Consider the following 20,749-nt stretch of genomic DNA (forward strand, 5'->3'; position numbering starts at 1 on the left):
GCACCTGTTCTCTGACGTCAGCTTTAACGCTCGTGGTGATGTTTCGCAAGCGCAGAGCGCTCATATCGTGTAATTATTATGCATAAATGCAAAATACTTTGGAAATAAAATACGGAAAGTGATTTATAATTTTTTGTTTCCATTTAAAAGGACACAGCCGTTCTACACTATGCAAGACTACGGCTTCTCACGTTAGTCAACCAGTGTGCAGTAAATACTTAACCACACTGTATAGCTTACTTGACTCTCCGCCTAAGTTTGCAGAAACAGTCACATTATGCCGGCAGTTCGTCACAGAATGCAGGCGTTCTTACTCCAGCGCCGTCTAAACGGTCGCAGAGTAGCAGACGAACAGGTTACAGGTAGCGCCAGCTACGGCGAGCAAGCAGAGTACAGGTCACTCTACTTCCAAGTTTCGCCGGCAGGACAGGCGGCGACGCTTGTCGCAAAGGCGGCCGCCGAAAAGCGCGGGAGGCAGAAAAAAATGTCTTATTCCTTTCGTCGGCAGTTGATATTCACTAATTCTTGTTAAGAAGGCGCGGGCGGCGTCTGCGCGCTGTCTACTTGCGAAACGTGCGTGTATGCGTCGGATTTTATCGTCGAGAGCTGAAGATGTCGGTGAAAGCGCGCAGCAAGATAATCAAAAGCTTCCAAATTAGAGGGTTCACGCTTCGCAGGTCAGTATCAGATGCAGTCTTCCATGTATGCTACCCGTACTTCGCACGAGTTTTCACTTGATGCGGCGATCGTTGCTGTGATCGTTGCAACCATATGAGGCGCTGCAGCCTGTGCTGCATTGTACCGCGTAGCAGGCGAGTTGTACGCACTCAGTGGTTGTTGATGTTCTCGGAATTTTCGCTGGAGTTTGCACTGCGAGGTCTCATAAATTCAAGGCTAAACCTGCCGAGAAATTTCAGCGCCCATGCACAGCACAGGTGCAACTTGTGCGCAAAACAACGTTAGAGTGGTGGAGATGCTGCACCATCTGCAGGCCCGTTACAACCTGAGGATAATCCTCCTAAATAACCTTCATCTTTTTGAGAGAGTCGTACCAACTAGTTTTCGTTCGACTACTTTCTCCCTGCATATGTAACTCTAGGTGTGTCAGAAAATAAGTTTCCTCTTTTTTTTTGGCTGAGTACTTTTGTCAGAACTTTTGTGAACATTTGTTGGGACGGTCAGGTTCTCTCTAAACGTCTACCTGTGCGGACTGTCTCATACACGCGAAAGTGCTTGATGTCACAAAACGAATGTAATCGAACGAAGCATCTACTCTGAGAATCTCCCATAGTAGATTACACACGTTGTACTCTAAATCGTTCATCGGTTCTGCATCTATGCAAATTACTTTGGTGTCGAACGGCGGTGGCAGGAGCTTATATTTTTTTTCTCATAGGTTGTAACCAACTATAGGCATGCTGCACTAATTGTTGTGTAGCAAAAATTTGCCGTGGTATTGTGATATCACGTAAATTGCAGTTTTCTTCTTGTGAGAGAAGTCACCTCAATTTTCTGTTGCAAGTTACTTCTCTCACAATTCGTATTACAACACAACGCTTGTATGCAGACACTACAATAAGTGCAAAGATGAAAGACGTGTCTTAGATGTATTAGCATAGGCTAAAAGGTTACAAAAAAAAACACTTTTCGAACTTGTATGCAAGCATCAGTCTGCTTCTGTGCTATAAAAATGTTCAAGCACTGACAAAAACATCTGGTCAACTGGAAGACATATTAAAAGTATTGCTGTTATTTGTGCTTTCAATGTCAATATTTTTTTTTGTACTGTATAAAATGTCAAGGAATGACACTGATATATGTCTTTTTGTCATTTTGATGCTGCCACAATTTCCTTTCCCTTGACGAGTGTCACGGTTTGTTAGTGTAACTCATGCTCAGTGGCCATGTTAGAGAACAAGAGTTGATGATTGGCTACCGGACCCTAGAATACGTCTATTTAGGTCAGTTACCAACCGGACGGCATTCTTGTGCAGAGGAAATCCACCAGGGAATAAAAATGGGGTGCAGCAAATGTGGCAGACGTCAACTTGACGCTGTTTCTAAAGTATCCATTGCAGTAACAATATCTGGGCAGAAATTTGGCGAATAAGAAGGAAAGTTAGAACTTTGCAGCGTGCTATGGAAAGTGAGTGTGATATGAAGAGAGACAGAGGACCAATGGGCACAGCTGATAACCTGGAAAGCAAAGTATAGATGGTCAGCGAGAGTGATGGGAAACGCAGCTCACAGAGGATTCATTCGAGCGGTTCATCAACTCGCGCAGGGTGCATTGGACATAAGATAGGCTGTTGGTGATCTCTTCCCACTTCTGGTGTGGCTTTCTGCTGAGTGAATAATTAAATCGAGCTGTACTGAGTGCACCTGTTGGCATTGCAGACACACTGCAAATTGATGCTTGAGACACTGACAAGTTCAAGGACAGCATATATGCACTGGGTGAAAAAGTCAGTGTTAATGACAAGGACATTGTTAATAAACTTTTTCAGTAATCTGCAACATTTGTGCGATCATCACAGCCGTGGCTAGCATTGAAATTGGAGCTCGGTTTGAGGTGCTTTGGTCTCCTCAAAAACAGCCGGCTGGCCAAGCTTTCACAACCCACTGTGGTAGCTCTAGATAGGGAGTGTGATTCCAAGCCATGGCGGCCGCATTTTGATGAGGGAGAAACGCCCGTTCACTTAGATTGAGGTGCACGTTAAAGAACCCCAGCTGGTCAATATTAATACAGTGTCCTCCACTATGGCACACCCCATAATCGTACAATAGTTTTGGCATGTAAAGCCCCAACAATAATTTTACATCGAAAGCTGTTATGAGACCACAACAACGCTCGTTTTTGGTGTGGTAGTTGTGCGCTGCCGCCGGTGTCCGTAACCGCTGTTGCACGAAATGAGAAAAAATATCCAGGATGGAGCGGGGTTCGAAGCTGACCCGTCTGGCTGGCAGCCCTGTATTGTACCCATGCCGGTGCTGGAAACTCCTTTGAACAAAGACCCTATACAGACTTCATATCGGGAGGGAACCACATGAACATATGTAATATAGCGTGGTAGAAGAGTAAAATAACAACCAGGCATCACACAATGCGAATTGCGCAATGAGTGGGTTGTCGAATGCTTCCAACCGATTACAAAGGACTCGGCCAAATTCTTCGTCATCGGCCACCGCATCAACAAAGTGGCCTTACAGATGTGTAGTGGGTACCTCGCTTCTCTGCAGAATGACGAATAATGGCGTAGTGGGTGCTTCCCAACTTCACAAAAATTATGGTTTATGGCGAAGTGGGTACCTTGCAAGTGTACTTGTATTAGCAGCCGCAAGAGAATTCACAATGGGCTCTATAAATGTCGCTCTTCCAGCCTTTGCTGTGACTGTGCTGCACTTTCTGCACAACTGGTGTTTTCTTTTTATTATCGCTGCACTTTCAAAGTGCATCCTGGTGCGTCAACATTATTTCAAGGTTGATTGGCTAAACCAGAAACAACTGCTGCATGGCATTCAGACTAAATAAAAGAACTCATTTGGCCAACTGTCAATGTCATTACCTAAGTCAAGCTGATTTGTCCCTGCAAGATGAAACTAGTTTCAATCGAGCATATGTTTTCTTTGTGTATTGTATTGCTACCAAAGTTATTACTGTTGGTTTCTGATGCAATATCCTGGTGCTCATGATCTCCCGTGCTTGCATCGGTGAAATCATTTGCAGCGCCTGAGACTGGCACGTAGCAGGCACAATGACGAATGCAGCACGCTGATGTCATCTGTGAATCACTGAGAATTCCAAGAACATGTATTGGAGGACTCCAGGAACACAATTACTGGAATGCACATGAATTTGAAGGTTGTGGCAGCTCAATGGTATAGCATTGCTGAGCACCAGCTTTGATCCTGGCCACATTTCTATCGCGATGGCCATATCATACTCAGGGTGCATAATACAGAACCCCTGGGAGGTCAGAATTCATACCCCATTGGGGTGCACCCATATCAGCTCATGGTTTTAGCATCTCAAGAGCATTTAGTATCGTTGAACCAAAAGTTGATTCAAACACTGGTGTTAAACTTTATGTAATGCTATGTAATGGCTAGACTGGAAGTGGGAGCCCAAGCTCACATGAGTGTAGTAAAACTTGTTGTTGGGCTAGTTGGTACATGCTTACTGAAATACAAAAAAAGATGCGTACCATCGAGGAAGAACATAAGACAGAACGGAAAAGGGCTTCACTCGCAACTAACTTTATTCTCAGAACATCAACGACATATATAGCCGTAGCAACCCATGCGCGCACACATCGCCTCACATGCTCGTCAAAATGCACGCGAAAGAATGACAAAAGTGACCGAACCGAAAAAAGATTCAAAGAAACTAAATTCACCACCACGCAGAACAACAGATGTGTCACTTATGCACATATCTCTCCTTTTTAATGTAGTATGCTTCCATGATTTCATGCGCAAAGGTATCATTACTCTTTCGAAGAACGGATGCACTGGAAAATCCAGGCTCACACTTGCAGGAACCACAATGCTCGGGCAAATGTGCTCAAAGTTTGTTTTTCATGGAAAGTTCATGCTCCCTAATTCTGTCGTTCATGCACGGCTTGTCTGGCCGATATAAACCCTACAGCAACTAAGCGGGATCTCGTACACCACGCCAATCGAGCAGGCGACATACGACTTTGCGTGCCTCTTCCCACATGGGGAGGGCCTCGGTGCAGTAGAAATTCGTGGGCACAGGCTAGCCAACTTGCGGGGGGCCAAGAACACCAAAGGTACCTTGTACCTGTTAGCCACGTTCTTCAGGCTGTGAGCAACCTTGTGCACGTATGGCATAGCCATGGGCCTTTTTCCATCGGCTGCCTGTTTCTTCTCGATCCCTTCAGCTTTTGAAGAAGGGTTTCTGAGACTGCGACGACGACAGAACTAGGGTAGCCAGCTGAACACAGCTGCGTGACCTGATTGTTGAAACTTTCCTGCATTCTATGAGGACAAGATTTCACCAGTACTCCTTCAAGGCACATGGAAGCAATGGCCCTCTTGACAAGTTTGGAATGCGAAGCATCAAAAGGTAGAAGCACCTTATGTGAACGCGGACAATATGCCCAACATATGTGCGTCTCTGAGGAAGTGAGACTTGGGTCTAAAAATTGCAACTAGCCACCAACAGGAAGCTTGTGTGAAAAAAAAACACGGCTGATCCCTCTGTCATAGGAATCGGTATAACATGAAAGTGAAACGTGTCTTCACAGACGTAGTTGAGCATTTGTTGTGCATTCTTGCACCCCAAGGGCGAAGGAATGAATGCTACAGCAACAAACTGTAATGTCACGCGAAGAATGGCAAGCAGCTCGAAACTTGCAATGCACTGCTCAAACAGAAAGGACGCACGGAACGAACATACACAGGATGAGAGCGAACTGTCACATTTGTAACTTATTTCTGCGTGAGAACCGCGCTCCTTTAGCAAAAGCGGCCGCTGCAGTGGGCCAAGTGACCTGTGTGCTCTCGACGTACAAACCACCGCGATCACGCACGCACGCACGCACGCACGAGTGACCACTCCCTGTAGAGGCGGGTGCTCGTCGCAACGGCGCCGACCTTTAAAGCGCGCTCTTCGAGCTCTTCGCGCCATCTCGCTAGTGATAACGAAAACACGCTGTAACACCGATCTCTGAATACCGCCACCAGCAAATGGTGTATATAAGTAGCTCGCCGTTAGCATTGCGGAGAAGGTGCCATCCGTGGCCGAATCCTTTCGCGCTGTGGAGCGAGGGGTCGTAAGTTCGATTCCCGGGGACGGAACTTTTTCTTCTGGTTTTTTTCTTTGCCCACTGTTAGTCTTTATATTTTACAACGTCATATCCGTGACGGAAATACGTCAGTGGAGCCGTGGTGGACCCCGGCATAAAACACTTCCGTGTTAAAAAGTCCCTTGGCATGTTGTCTGAAAAGAGCTAAAACCTTATCCACTGAGTCCTTATCCACTGTCAAAGAAGGGTGAGCTTTAAAAATGACTAAAAAGTCAACATACCTAAAAATCTTCACCATTGCATCGTCAATAACCTGAGCCACTTGTGTGTCAAAATCTGCTAAAAATATGTTACATAAAACAGGCGTCACGCATGAACCTATGCAGATCTCTTTTTGCTGAATATAAAACTGATTATCATGACATACGAATGTTGAGCACAGATAAAATTCGAGCAACGTCGTAAAGTTGTCAGGGAAATGCCGGTGGCATGCCCAAAGGTGAGAACACCATTCTGCTCAATACAGTTTCTAACAACTAAAAACAGCTCTGTGTGGGGTAAAATGAATCGTCAATGTCAATAGAAAATGCAGTGCCACCGTCGTTTAAGAACTGCGTAACATCATCTGACTTCTTAAACAAAGAAAGGATCATCAGCGAAGAGATGATTCAGTAAATATTTGCTTACATTTTATTGCCACGATTCTCGTTCGCTAACAATACACCTGAATCGCATGTAGACCTTATGAACCTATGCAGAGATCTGCATAGGTTCATGCATGGCACCTGTTTTATGTAACATATTTTTAGCAGATTTTGACAGAGAGGTGGCTCAGGTTATCGACGATGCGATGGTGAAGATATTTACGTATGTTGACGACTTTTCAGTCATTTTTAAAGCTCACCCTTCTTTGACAACCACTAACTCAGTGGATGAGGTTTTAGCTCTCTTCAGACAAAATGCCAAGGGACTTTTTTTTCACACATGGACTTCCTGTTGGCGGCGAGTTGCAATTTGTAGACCTGAGTCTCACTTCCTCAGAGACGCACATATGTTGGGCATATTGTCTGCGTTCACATAAGGTGCTTCTACCTTTTGATGCTTCGCATTCCAAACTTGTCAACAGGGCCATTGCTTCCATGTGCCTTGAAGGAGCACTGGTGAAATCTTGTCCTCATAGAATGCAGGAAAGTTTCAACAATCAGGTCACGCAGCTGTGTTCAGCTGGCTACCCTAGTTCTGTCATCGTTGCAGTCTCAGAAACTCTTCTTCAAAAACTGAAGGGATTGAGAAGAAACAGGCAGCCGATGGAAAAAAGGCCCATGGTTATGCCATACGTGCACAAGGTTGCTCACAACCTTAAGAACGTTAAGAACGGGAAGAGGCATGCAAGGTTGCATGTCTCCTGCGCGGTTGGCGTGGTGTACGAGATCCCGCTTAGTTGCGGTAGGGTTTATATCGGCCAAACAGGCCGGTGCATGAATGACAGAATTAGGGAGCATGAACTTTCCGTGAAAAACAAACTTTGAGCACATTTGCCTGTGCATTGCGGTTCCTGCAAGTGTGAGCCTGGGTTTTCCAGTGTATCCTTTCTTCGAAAGAGTAATGATACCTTTGCGCGTGAAATCATGGAAGCATACTACATTAAAAAAGAGAGAGATATGTGTGTAAGTAACACATCCGTTGTTCTGCGTGGTGGTGAATTTAGTTTCTTCGAATCTTTTTTCGGTTCGGTCGCTTTTGTCATTCTTTCGGGTGTATTTTGACGAGCATGTGAGGCAATGTGCGTGCTCATGGTTGCTACGGCTATGTATGTCTGATGTTCTGAGAATAAAGTTAGTTGCGAGTGACGCCCTTTTCAGTTCTGTCTCAAGTTCTTTCTCGATGGTACGTGTTTTATTTGATTTCAGTCAGATGAGTATGCTGTTGTGCTTGTTGTGATGTCCCACTTGATGTCTGTTTGTCATCTAATGAGCTATTTGATAGCCCCAATGTCTAGTATGCCTGCAGATCGTAAAGTAAACTTTGCAAGGTGAACTAACACTTGCACCATCTGCCCCAACATGATGTCACTCAGTGAGGCTAGCAAGTTCCTGTTAGAAGCCTTGACGCCGTTGGACGAGGATCGCCAAGATTTGTGGTTGAAACGTCTGCTAGACTCGCTTCAGGCACAACGCATCAACGGGCCGTTCCTCACCAAGGACGATGTTCTTGGCTGCATCCGCGAGTTTGAACGGTCCGACAACGATGGCACCGATGTCCGTCTTCTGGTGGCTGACGCATTCAGCCTTGCACCGCTCACTTACTGGTATGTGTGCGACTTCTCATTCGTTGTATTTGCTGCTACCCTCATGGCAGAATATTAAATAGATGACAGTGGTTGAGAGTTAAAGAAAAGCAGAATACAGAAGAGATGACACGAAAAATGTGGCAGGATTATTTTGCTAGGCTATTAAATCATAAATGGCACAATTAAAGACGAAAGCCTTCTTATTTATGGCAAGAGTACAGGGAAGGGGGCTTCAATTGTTGCGTGTGTACAGAATTAACACACTAGAAACAATCTTTTTTTTTGTTTGAGGTATTGCACCAGTTGCATCTTTGTGATCAAAGCACAATAATTGTCTCGACTAGTGAGCAAGGTATTATCTAAGCTTTCATGGCATAAGCTAAAAAGAAAAAAAGACATGACTACAATTTTACACACATGTCAAAACCTAAAAGTGGTTTTATGCCCAAGTTAAACTAGTTATACCAAGCTTGTTACTTATGAAAATTACATGGAGTAATTATGTGGCATACTTTTTCTGAATCGTCTTTTATCGCTTAAGAAACTAGCAGAGGTCCAGATTATCAGCACATATTCAAACTGTGAATGGACAAGAATCAAGGAAGAGGACCTTGGTGTCAGTATTGTGTGGATCAGTGCAACCGTAGATTCAAGTGCTCTTGCTTTAGAAGATCTCAAGGTATTGCCGGTGCATGTGTTGTCCACCTGCACTGTAGCTGCTTTTCCTGGGATTTATTGCGTGTTAATGATAGCTGAAGGAAAAACGTAATGTCAGATCACTCATACAACTTGTAAACAAATTTTGTTGCTCGTCATAGATGTGACTGCTAATGAAACAAAGTACTGTCCGATTACTGTTATCAGGGTCTTTCTCTCACGAGTGTGGCCACTGTGTGTTAGTTTTCACTCCTAATGTATGTCATGGCGTAAGCACCATAAATATGTCTTCTGACACGTTAAAAGAGTGAGGTTGCTGCATCAAATGTTAACAAAAGCACCAGAAAATGGTAACAAAGAAACAACAAATCTCACTCATGCTAGACTGGGGTTCTTTCATCAGGAATCTTCATAAGTGATGTGGAATTGATACGGTTGTACGAAAAATAACATTTGCTTGATCTCTTGTGAGTATCATCGTGATATGTCACCCTCAACAGCTATCTGTAAACCGAACTGCAGTCACATTTAGTGTAGCAGAAGGATGAGTCACTATAGTTATTAATGTTGCTTTATCAATTCATTATTGGTATTGCAGATATTTTTTTAACGGGCCCTGCAACACGTTTCCAAGTACTAGTAATCAAATGACTACACTCTAGTAGGGTGCCTTGATGCCCACGCGCTCCGCTGAGGGTGAGGACAGCCGCGTCGTCTGCTACGACGGCTGCCATTGCGCCTCCTGCCGCAGCTAGGCAGCACGTGAAACGCGCTACACAATGGGCTTGCGGTGCACAGATGCGTCTGGAAATAAGTGCACGCTAGTGAGCTTTTTTGTTTTCTTTTTTGAAGCTTGGACAGCTTTTAGTGCTGCTCTTACGTAAGTGCTTATTAAGGGAGCGTATAATTCATGTAAGCTGATGGCCTGTGCATGTGTTATGCACTAGAGGTAGGTGTAGACTTTGTTATGTTGAAAACAAATGCTCTTCCTTACGTCGGAAATGACAGAGTTAAGTCTAAAGCCTTACTTAATTTCCTCGTAAACTCTGCATTCCAAATACACAAAGAATCTTTTAAAGTATTAGGGGCGAAGCTCCTTTGGGTGTGGGTCTGTCCCTCCTCTGTGGTATGTAGTAGTAGTAGTAGTAGGTAGCCACGTCTAGTTCTTGGAGTGTTCACTAGATGGCGCTGTTGTAGCCAGCTCTAGTTCTCAGAAAGATCCCTAGATGGCGCTTAGGCGCTCGCTGCGTTGCAGATGCGTGCTCTAGTTTCCCCCCCCCCCCCCCGCCCACCTCTCTCGCCTCGCGAGGCCGACGCAGGCAGCGTCTGCTAGCGAGTTTCTTGATTGAAAAAACCGACTGCTCGCGCTGCACAACTAGGGTCCCTAGAATATTGGCTAGTCTGCCGTCCGCCGAGGAGAGCGAGCACGCTTACCGAATGATGCGGGTGGTGGCGCTTCGAGCAGTCCTCATGCTGGGGAGCGACGCTCCGCCGACCACCTGCGTGTCGCCGAAGCGCGGGCGCACGTTCAGCATAGTTCAGCTTGACCAATTCTTGCAATATTTTTTCACTGCAGCGCAATTGTGCCCATGGCAAATACTAACCGGTTCGATTAACACGTTATCACGTGCTCTCGTTCGCAAAGGCTTTTGCTTTGCCGAGGCACATTATCAAAGGAATGCATGGTAGTACTGTGTGTAGGTTGTTTCTCAGGTGGCGCGGCACCAACTGACATTGAAAGAACCAGTTTACCTTTTTTTTCAAAAAATTTATTGGCATGAGCATTAAAAAAAAGAAAAAACTAAAACGGGGAAACGAAAGTGGTTATGAAAGCAAATAAATATGAAGAATTGCACAGGTAGGAAAATTATTTACATCTCCTCATTTTCAAATGCTTCAGCTGCTCTTTTTTTTTTTTTGCTGTTCTCTCATTGTTAATGGGCCTTCACAAAATGCGCAGCCGTAGAAGAATGTAAAACTTCACTATTTGGCAAGTAATTTGCTGTGCATGCTCTGTTTATGTTAGTGCAGGCAGCTGTACCCACGTAATGAAATCGGCAAAGTCGAGAATGCTTTGCTCGTGTACCACACTATTTAATAAGAACTAACAGACAATAATGCCAGGGAAAGTATACGGGATGTTATTTGTAGTAATTAGGATATAAATGTGAAGAAAGTAAAGTCCCTGCTGGCGGCAAGTTATCTTTTCGTCCACTTTACTTTCTTCACATTTATAGCCTAATTACTACAAATAACATGCCGTATACTTTCCCTGGCATTATTGTCTGTTAGCTTTCATTAAATAGTGTGTTTCACAAACAAACAAAAAACGAGCCCTTAAGAGTCATCTTCTTTGCTCGTGTAGCTTACTTCCGCTGAAAAATGTAGTGAAGCTGTTCTCAAGGACGGTTGTAATATCCTTAAGAGGGCCCGAAGGGCACATAAAACCTCCATTGTCAAAATTTGATGTGGATTCAGAAGCATCATCCACAGCACCGCGCTTTTCCACAGAGAGCAGCAATGTACACTCATTACAGGAAGTCTTTCTCAGGATCTTTCTTACTGTGTACCCTGCGACATCCTAAATAAGCATTTCATGGCTTTTTGCCGTCACAGAAGACGCGTGGTCCGACGAACTGATATTGCGCAAAGCGAAACCTTGCAGTGCATTTTCAGCATCACCAAACATTCCTCCATCAATCAAATTATCCAGTACAGCAATCTTTCTTTCCGTATGTACCTCAGGAAGAGAAGCCAGAGCAGTGATAACTTCTGGGGCACAATTTCCTGATTTATGTGGTTTTGCAATGTTATAAAATGCTAGTCAACTAATTATCACTAAACATTGTGCTGCAGTTGGATGGTCATTCGTTCCCGCAGACTGATGAGGTGAGGTCCACGTAGTCCAGCAAACACGCCGTCGCAGTTGTGGTCGTAGTAACACAACGGACGATCCGCAGCACCACAACACAACACAATGAACCAGCAGGCGAGAGCAATGAGCGGGTGACATTCCGAAAGCGCGCAGCGCCACCTGCGGGGTCATTTAGAAAGCGTCAACCCCTTCCCATACGGTGGCCCATGCGGACGGTAGACTAGCCAGTATTCAAGGGACCATAGCACAACCGTTCACTGACCACCCCGTATATATAGGCACTGGATTTTGACCTCCAAGGTAGCGCCTGTGTGAGATTTCTCCTGTGCGTGATTAAACAATAAAAATTCACAGCGTACATGTAAAATTAAAGGGAGCTGCAAGTCGCCATGACTCTCATCGGCCCTTTAGTATAAAAGCGCCTGATCTCACGTCGTTGATGATGTACTGGGCAGAATTCACGGAAGATTCACATATGGCGCGTGTCATTGGTGGAAGGCAATCGTTCGATTTATTGCGGCGATGTACGCTAGGGGGACCGTTGTAATAAAATCCGCTCGCTGTTGGTGCGCTTTCGCTCGGAGTATTCACGGTTTACCGATGATTCCCTCCGGAGCTTCGCCCCACTCATCATCATTCACCCTGTGGATATGCTGTGGATTTTTTAATGCATGTCAGCAGCAACAGCAGTATATATATACCAACATACGTACTTTAGTGATGTGAAGCTACTTAAGCACAATTAAGGTGGCTTATTTTGCTAAGTTTACAAACAATTTACTCGTTTATTATAAATGGCATCATATATATTGTACACAGGATAAAGGGCTGAGGGACAGTATGGTGCTAATATCCTGCTAAGATGAAACGATAGCTTCTTTATGATTATTATTGCTGACAATCTGGGGCTGCCTTTGTATCGGCACTCGAGTTGCACCTTGAGTCCTAATCAGAATGATGAATACGTGTTTACTATGCCACAAGACTTCGCATACACGCGCAGTATCTGTGTGTTTTTCCTTTTGTATCTGCAGTTTTCTTTCTTTTTTTGGGGGGGGGGGGGATGCCCGATTGCATGCCCATGTTATTGAGTGTTTCCAATACTGTTCTGCATTTTGTGCTGCATATCCACTGCATTGTTTATTTCTCTTTTTTTTATTAAAAATATTATCTGCGGTTTTACGGTCCAAAACAATAATATGATTACGACGCACGCCATAGTGGAGGGCTCCGGAAATTTTGACCATCTAGGATTCGTCCACTGGCATCGCACACTACACGGGCCTCTAACATTTCGCCTCCACCGAAATGCGACCGCCGCGACTAGAATCGAACCCGCGACTTTCGGGTCAGCAGCCGAGCACCGTAACCACTATACCAACGAGGCAGACGTCCTTTTTATTTAATTAATTGGTTTTCCATGACGTACTCATTGTGCAACTTGACTTTGTTTCTTGTATTTTTTTACTGACATAGCGTGTACACAATGCTTCCCCATCTTCTTGTTGTTTTCATGCGTCTTCTTTGTATAGAGGCTTCGCGAGAACTGTTTGTATGCGCATTCCTGTATGAGCCTTCATGGCTTACATTATCAATAAATAAATAAATTATGCTTGCTTAAAGAAATAAAATACTGATTGTGTGTGCGTGTGTGTGTGTGTGTGTGCGTGCATGCATGCGTTTATATCCTGTGTACAGGCCATTTATTTGTGCGAATAATGCTGCACTGACAGACGCAATTATACAAATAACACGCAAATTACACAATCAAACACAACTGCCTCTAGTCGCCTCGCAGTGATTGTAAATGATTAAAACAACAGGAACTGCGTAATGATTTAAGATAGGGCTAAAATGTAACCTTGAAACACAGAAACGGGGAAGGATAAAAATCATTTAACTGCACACATACATACATGGGCGTCAGACCAGCACAGAAGGCGTACTTGAAACACGAAAAGTAATATAGAAAACAAGAACCTGCCGTGGTTTTAGTTATGGTGCTCGACTGGTGACCCGAAGGTTGCGGGATCGAATCCCGGCCGCAGCGGCACCATTTCGATGGTGGTGAAATGACAGAGTTCTTGGATTTAGGTGTACGTTGAAGAACAACAGATGGTCAAAATTTTGGGAGCCTTCCACAATATATGGCGCCTCTCATAATCATATTGTGGTTTTTGGGACGTAAATTCTCACAAATAATTATTATTAGGAAAAAAGAAGGATCTGATCTGCAGACAAACACGCATAATATATTCCATGATACATTTCACATCACAAAAAAAAACCAAAAGCAAAAATCAAAGGCAGATACAGGACCAACCAAGTGCAGTAAAGAATGTTTGCGAAGTAAAATGCAGCATTCATGCACACGTGAACCAAAATATTTTAAGCATGTAGCTGATATCAGTGTGTCTATTTATTGCGCAAGGTTGACACCGGCAGAAGTTATCCTTGCATGTCCATTCGAAATACCAGCCGGAAACTTACGCTGCAAGTGCATAATGTGTTCTTCGGATGCCGCTTGTCACGTTTGATTTTTACTGTTCAAAGAAACCTCGTGTCTTCGAAAACGATACAGCGCTCAGCGTTCCTGGAATGATTGGTGCACTGTGGCACGCAACACCCGGCCATGGTGATGGTAGCGAGCACATAAAACTGGAGGGAAACGAGCACCGACCTTACAACACAAAGCACGGCACGCACAAGTGACTCGGCGGGGGATTCAAAATGGCAGCCACGCTGCCGCCAAGGCCGAGGAGGCGGCACCTGCCCTTTCAAAAGCTGACACCACTCTAAGCGTGCATCGAGGCACTCTAAACTCTAGGAGTTTGTTGCTCCACGAATCTCTTGCTGCAAAAATTTTTTGTATCCTTCAAGTGTGAGTGTAGTCTGGGATTCCACACGATTCCACACATGCTTCCTCTCTCATTTCGTCCCGATGAAAGCTACACAGGGACAAGAGGGACAAGGCTATGTTGGCACGCGTAATGGCCTTGAGAATTTCAGACTAGTGGCACGCCGTGCATCACAAGAAGCGCAACTGTTGTGTCTGGACAAGTTCCATGAGAATTTGGTTCTCATCGGCTTTATCTTGCATCAGCTTGGCCGACTGACAAATCCAGATAGCGTGTATTGAAGTGGTTTCAATTGGCTAAACAACAAGCAATGTTTGCCAAGTCATGAGGCACTTAAGTGAGAGCAAGCACGCACTGGCAAATGTACTAGTGGTTCTAAAACGACGATGTGTGTCAGTAGCTACTCTCGTAGAGGGCTCTCAGTACGAGATACCAAAGTGACTGACTGAGTGTATGAAATAGCACCAGTGTAATATGTCTGATGTCTCCTTGCACAAACGTCAGGGAAAAGCAGATGACTGTTGAATGGAAGCGCAAACATGAGATACTTTTCCAGTGTTTTTGAACAGAGACGCGCATTTGAATGCCAAGCTAACAAAAGAATTACCATGGGCATGTTTTCATGATTGCAAAATTGGCCAGCGGTCATATTGGCTCCCTCAACTTTGTGGTTGGACTGCATAGTTTGCCGAGAGGGGAGCGACAAATATTTGGTTGTCTTTGAAACAAAATTGCAAATTCCCTGCTGCATGCAGTGTTTGTAATATTAGGCTCACATGTTCACACAGGCCTTGACATCTGACGAGGTTCAAAAAGTGTTTCAGGGCGCCTGTTGCTTTTTCTGTGCAGTGCATTGCACGACGTTGGCACACTTTCAGCATCGAGCCTTTTTCTCCTATGCATCTGCATACTTAGCCAGTTTTCTTCATGCACAGACACTTTTAGTTGACCCAACTGTGTTGTTATCATTGTCGAACTTCCTAAGAGATCTACGCTCCAAAAGCAGCTTTTGGGTAGTCTTTTTGTCCCACACCAGTATTACTGGTGCGGGACTACCAAGTGATTATTATTGAGCAATCATCTGGCTTGCTTGTGCTTCCTTTCTTGAAAGCTCAGCAATTCCTGTCAAGAATGCTGTAGTATCATGCTGATAGCTTGCATGCCATTTGTGGCCTGAAAGTACTGGTTGCATGGCATTATAGGAAGGAAAGGCATGCATGGTAGATTTTCTGTTTTAGGTTTAGAACTATGCACCGTACTCTGATGTCATTGTTCTCAGTGAAGTATGTCGCATTTTTTTTGCATTTGTTTTTTATAATACCGCATATTAATTATCATTTACACTGAGCTATTTTGCTTGTTTTGCATTAGCTTCAAATTTGCACATTTTTCGCGCTTGTCCGCTCTCGCGACATACACCTTGACCTTAACAAGGCTTCTTTAAAAGTGTGTCATCAAACAAGTTTGTAAACGAGTAAAAGACAAATAAGAAATTAAATAAAAATTTGATAAATGCATTCTCTGAAAAGAGTTTTGTGAATGAGGCAAATCAAGTGCTACTAAAAACAAAAAGGAGACAAAAGAACAAACTTAATGCTAAGAGTATTGAAAACAGGCACATCGTTTTTTGTTTGCGGTTAAGATACGAGAGTTACTACCTAGCTGTTAGTTGTGATTTGGTACCACGAGTCCAGCTCTTTGTAGTTTCACATTTATTTGCATGAAAATTTTGCAGCTGTGTGAGCGTTTCTTTGCCCTCTGTTCAGTCAGGAGCGGCGCAAGTTCGTGCCTCGCGAGTTGGCAGGCCACAGTGGGCCTCCGCGGCTGTTTGGTGATGCGGGGGCCAAGGCGTTTTTCTTCCGCGAGCGTTATCAGCTGGTGCTGCAGAAGACTGCACGCCACCACTGCTTTTCGTCGAGGTCACGCCTGCCCGCTGCCTCGGGCTTCGACCTGCGCCCCATCGAGCACCTCCTGGGCACCACGGGCGAGCGCGTAGTCGTGCTCGGCATGCTGTGCCAGCTCGAAGAGGTACGCTTCTTCTCGTTCACCAAGAAGTGCCTCTCACCAGGCTCACACATTGGTTTTACCCAAAGAATATTTTTCAAATCAGGTAACCTCAAACTTTCGACCAGCCACCCTTTTTCCATTTTCTTTGGCGATATCAGTCACTCAGTGAGTGGTATAGCTCGCATATTTTCCCATTTAGAAGGGGCGATAGCGGCAAACTTCTAAATAAGCAGTAATGACAAGAGAAGATCAATGAACCACTCCGAGATTGTACAAGATTGAAGGAGAAGGGCATGTAACGGGCTCTCAATTATCCTGCAAATGATCATGATTGTTCTGGAAACAGATATTGCTGACAAGGCTGGTATCTGGCAAGCGATCCCGATTGGCGTGGGAAAAGATGCCGCTGCTCACTTGGGGATATCGCAGAGCTTACTGTATGTGTTCCTGAACTCAAAAGAAGCTGTCCAGGTATCTGAAGAGTAGAATTATTTACCAGCAAAAGGAGTCGGAACTAATGGGGGCATTACCGCAAATCAAGGCTGTTTGTGTTAACGGCACTGCTACAACAAGTTTTAAGCAGCCAAGCCGCCAGTGTAACTACTGGAGGGGGGGGGGGGGGGGCAAGGGGGGCGTTAGACCCCTCGCTGAGAAGAGTTATAGGGGATGTTATTTGTAGTAATTAGGACATAAATGGGAAGAAAGTCGAATGGACAAAAAGATAACTTGCCGCCGGCAGGGACCGAACCTGCGAACGAGAGTCTCGTTCTGGCAGACTTAATGCCTCACCTGGCAATCCTCACCTGTGCCCATTGCAAATTTTGATTACGTGTAGAAACTTGAAAGGCACCATCAAAGGAGGGTTTCGCTTAGAAGCACTTTTCAGTTGTGTTCATTTCAGTTGTACAAGTTGGAAGGCATTAAACTTCTTGTCACGTTCGCGTGATGAGCCTTTCTATTTTGCTTTGTGGCAGTAGCATTGTGAGCTCAATATTGAAAGAAGAACCGAATAGTACATTGTAATCCACCATGTGTAACAATGTTAGTGAAAACCAACTGAAAGCAAAGCCAAGGAAGGTGCTTTATTGTAATAATTACGATATAAATGTGAAGAAAGACCACTTGCCACCTGTAGGGACCTTTGGTTCCAAAGATTATGCAGGCACTCGCTCTCTCCTAGTATGTCTCCCTAAGAACAGAGCCTTGTGTTTTCCTTTAAATTTTGGTCATTCTTGGGCACGATCAGCATGAGTTGATTACCCACCAGACTCGTCTGCTTGCATCGTAACAGAAGGTAAGGCGTGCAAACACAGGCACAAGAGAAGAGAGCAAGACAACACCAATGCATGCCCACTGTCGACTGATCAGTTGACGGTCGGTGTTTGTGTTGTGCTTGCACACCGTACATTCTCGGATGACCATTGCCCGTCAACTAGCCCAGCTGTCTCTCTAAGCTTGTTTGTTTGCAGTGCCAAAATCTGGCGAGCAGCCCTTTTAAAGCCATGCTGTGCTCTCACAGTTGTCCTTGCAGTTGCCCTCTGCCAATCTTATCGTGCTGCCTTTATTTCACCTTCAATAGGGCAACTACTTTCTTGAGGACACAACTGGCTCTGTAAAGATTGACACTTCTGGTACTGTATCCTTTTGCTCAGTGGAATACAAGTGGATGCCTAGGTGAGATAGCAAGTCGGGTCGTGGGAACTGTGCATGTAGATCATAACCTGGATTGCTGCAGCCATAGAGTTTCCTACAATACTTACCAGAGGGAACTCTGGCGCTAGTGTCTATGGGAGCTACAACGCATGGCGCTTCAGCCAGCATGGGAATGATGGGTGGTACACAGATTTGTCTAAACTTTGTTCTTTCGGCTCCGTTTGGCTTCGCGTCGCCTGCAGCCGCTTTGTCGCAAAACAAAGTTCAGCAAAAGCCAGCAGTTCCACTTCACCACTTTAACCTTTTTTAGGCTCACCAATTCAAATCTGGTCACGGAGTTCACAACGATCCATTCTTTTATCAGAAAGAAAACCAAAACAGCAATAAACAAAGCCACAAGTGCGTTCGAAGCCTGCAAGTACGAAGACTAGGCAAATTCATGTACTACCCATGATTCCCATGGTGGCTGAACGATCGCAGCGCCAGAGTCCCCTCTAGTTAATTTTAGGAAACTCTATGGCTGCAGTAACCCAGTTTATGCTACCAGCGCAAGCATGGTAGCATCGTTCGTATACGGTGGCATCGTTTGTTCGTTTGTACAGTCGAACCCGACTATATCGAACCCATTTACATTGAATCATCCTGTATATCGAACACCTTCTGAGCACGGTATGGTTACAGTGAGAATATATAGCGAAAATTACGGTTACATCAAACAAGAATAGTAGCGACTCCCGATATATCGAACGTCAAGCAGGGCAAAAGTGCCCCCGGAAGTTGGCTTTCCCTCGTAGTGGCGGGGAAACTGTCGCTTTCCCCCACCGCTCACTCCAAAAGTGGTTTAACCCGGCGGCGCATGACCCGCTCTCCCTACCTCGACCGCGCCGCGTCAGTCGAGCCCCCTTGCAGAAAATGCTCCTGATCTGTCCGCAGCGCTTGCTGAGACAGCCAATCAGGGCTTCTTGTACTCTCGTCGTGCGAGTTATTTCCCTGCATTTCTCGTTCGTTTTGCTTCGCACCGTGGCTAGTGTGAAGCGGTAGAATTTGCCTTTCGCCATGAAGCTCGAAATTATAAATTGAGTCGATCGTGGTGAGAACAAGTCGGACGTCGCGGCAGCATACGAGATTCCGAGGAGCACTCTGAGCACGATCTTGAAGAATAAGGCGGAGTTTAGGAATAAAGCGGACAAAAAACCCGGTGCTCGTGGCACCCGACACGTACGCACGGCCGTGTATGAAGACGTCGAGGCAGCCATGTACAAGTGGTTCGTCGACGTTCGGTCGCGCAACGTCCCCGTGTCCGGCCCCTTGATCGAACAAAAAGCAAAGGACATGACTTTTCTTCTTGGCAGGGAGGATTTTCAAGGTGGCTCTGGTTGGCTACAGCGGTTCAAAGAAAGGCACGAGATTGTCGGCAAAGCGGTTACTGGTGAAAGCCGAGCTGTGGACTTCGACAGTGTGAACAAATGGATGCAAGAAAACTGGCCTGATGTTACGGCAAGATATTGTCACGTGGTCGTGACGTGGACGAACACAGCAGTCGGCGTTTGTAGGATGAAACTGTTTATTTGACCGAACTTGTGGCCGGAAAATGAGAACTAGAACTACAGCAATGCACGCTGTACAATGATAGCGGCGAACAGGGCGTCGTCCGTCGATCAACTGACCAGCGGTGAAGCGCGTCGGCGTCGAATATTCCAGCGTTATCGCTGGCTGTCGTGCAAATTCTAGAATAAGCTCGAGTGTGCGCGTCTTGCGCGCAATCTTAACAAAACAATCTACAATGATCGCGAAGGTTCTCGAACAACGAGGCGTGGTTCGCGCTGAGCGTTGCTGACAGTCTTTGTGGCCGAAAACCGAATACAGCAAAAGTGATAAAGAAACGCACGTGGCAATATGAACCCCGGGATATCTTCAACGCCGATGAAACCGCTCTGTTATGGAAAATGGAAGACTATTTCAAGCGCAACTAAGCTAGCTTCGTCAATGAAGTGCTTTTATGAATGGTATGTGAATTTTCGGTGTCCAATTCTTTAACAGGCTTATATCGAATTATGTCCTATATCGAACTCACAGGCGTTTTTTTGCAAGTTTGATATATCCGGGTTTGACTGTAGTACTTACCAGCGCCTGCCTGTGAGCAGTTGAAATTGCACTCCTGTGGGCAATAAATGAGCTAGTATCAAGTGGTTACACTTTGAGATTAGAAATCAGATAGACATCAGTCTTTGTGAGTGCAACAAACTAAAACCACTCGTGAGACGAAAACAAACTTACCACTGTGCACATGCATGGATGTGTCAGCGGTAGCAAACTTTGGAATGAAAACCAAAGGTCAGTGGCACAAGAAAAAAGTTCCCTGCATTCTCGCAGCGTGACAACACATTCTGGGCAAAAAAGGACTGAAAAATTAGTGCATTTTCAAACATACAGACGATGCTGTACAGTGGCGTACCGTATGAGTTGCAACATGGTGACCAGGGTTGCAGAGGTCCCAAGCCTGCACTGTTATGCCGGCATACACGACCTTGATTTTGTAAACACCATTAGTTGAAAGAGTGCTTACGTCACTGATTGTTTTCTATGTCATCGCCACTGTGCAGTGTTGGTGCCGCTTTGATCATGGGCAGCATGTTGC

General features: G+C 45.1%; 1 protein-coding gene across 2 annotated transcripts in view; it reads left to right on the top strand.

The window, feature by feature from the left end:
• The first annotated feature begins 428 nt into the window (after positions 1-428).
• LOC119395639 (DNA polymerase epsilon subunit 2) overlaps positions 429-20,749 on the top strand; it is a 140,601-nt gene continuing 120,280 nt past the window's right edge. For both annotated transcript variants that reach the window (XR_005184276.2, XM_037662621.2), the window contains exons 1-4: positions 429-677; positions 7,849-8,079; positions 16,218-16,479; positions 18,038-18,094. Coding sequence is in view for 1 of the 2 variants with exons in the window: in XM_037662621.2 (XP_037518549.1) it covers positions 613-677; positions 7,849-8,079; positions 16,218-16,479; positions 18,038-18,094 (615 nt within the window). In the remaining variant the exon portion in view is untranslated. The remainder of the gene's footprint in view (positions 678-7,848; positions 8,080-16,217; positions 16,480-18,037; positions 18,095-20,749) is intronic.

This window comes from Rhipicephalus sanguineus, chromosome 6 (assembly GCF_013339695.2).
Source record: "Rhipicephalus sanguineus isolate Rsan-2018 chromosome 6, BIME_Rsan_1.4, whole genome shotgun sequence".
NCBI lineage: Eukaryota > Metazoa > Arthropoda > Arachnida > Ixodida > Ixodidae > Rhipicephalus > Rhipicephalus sanguineus.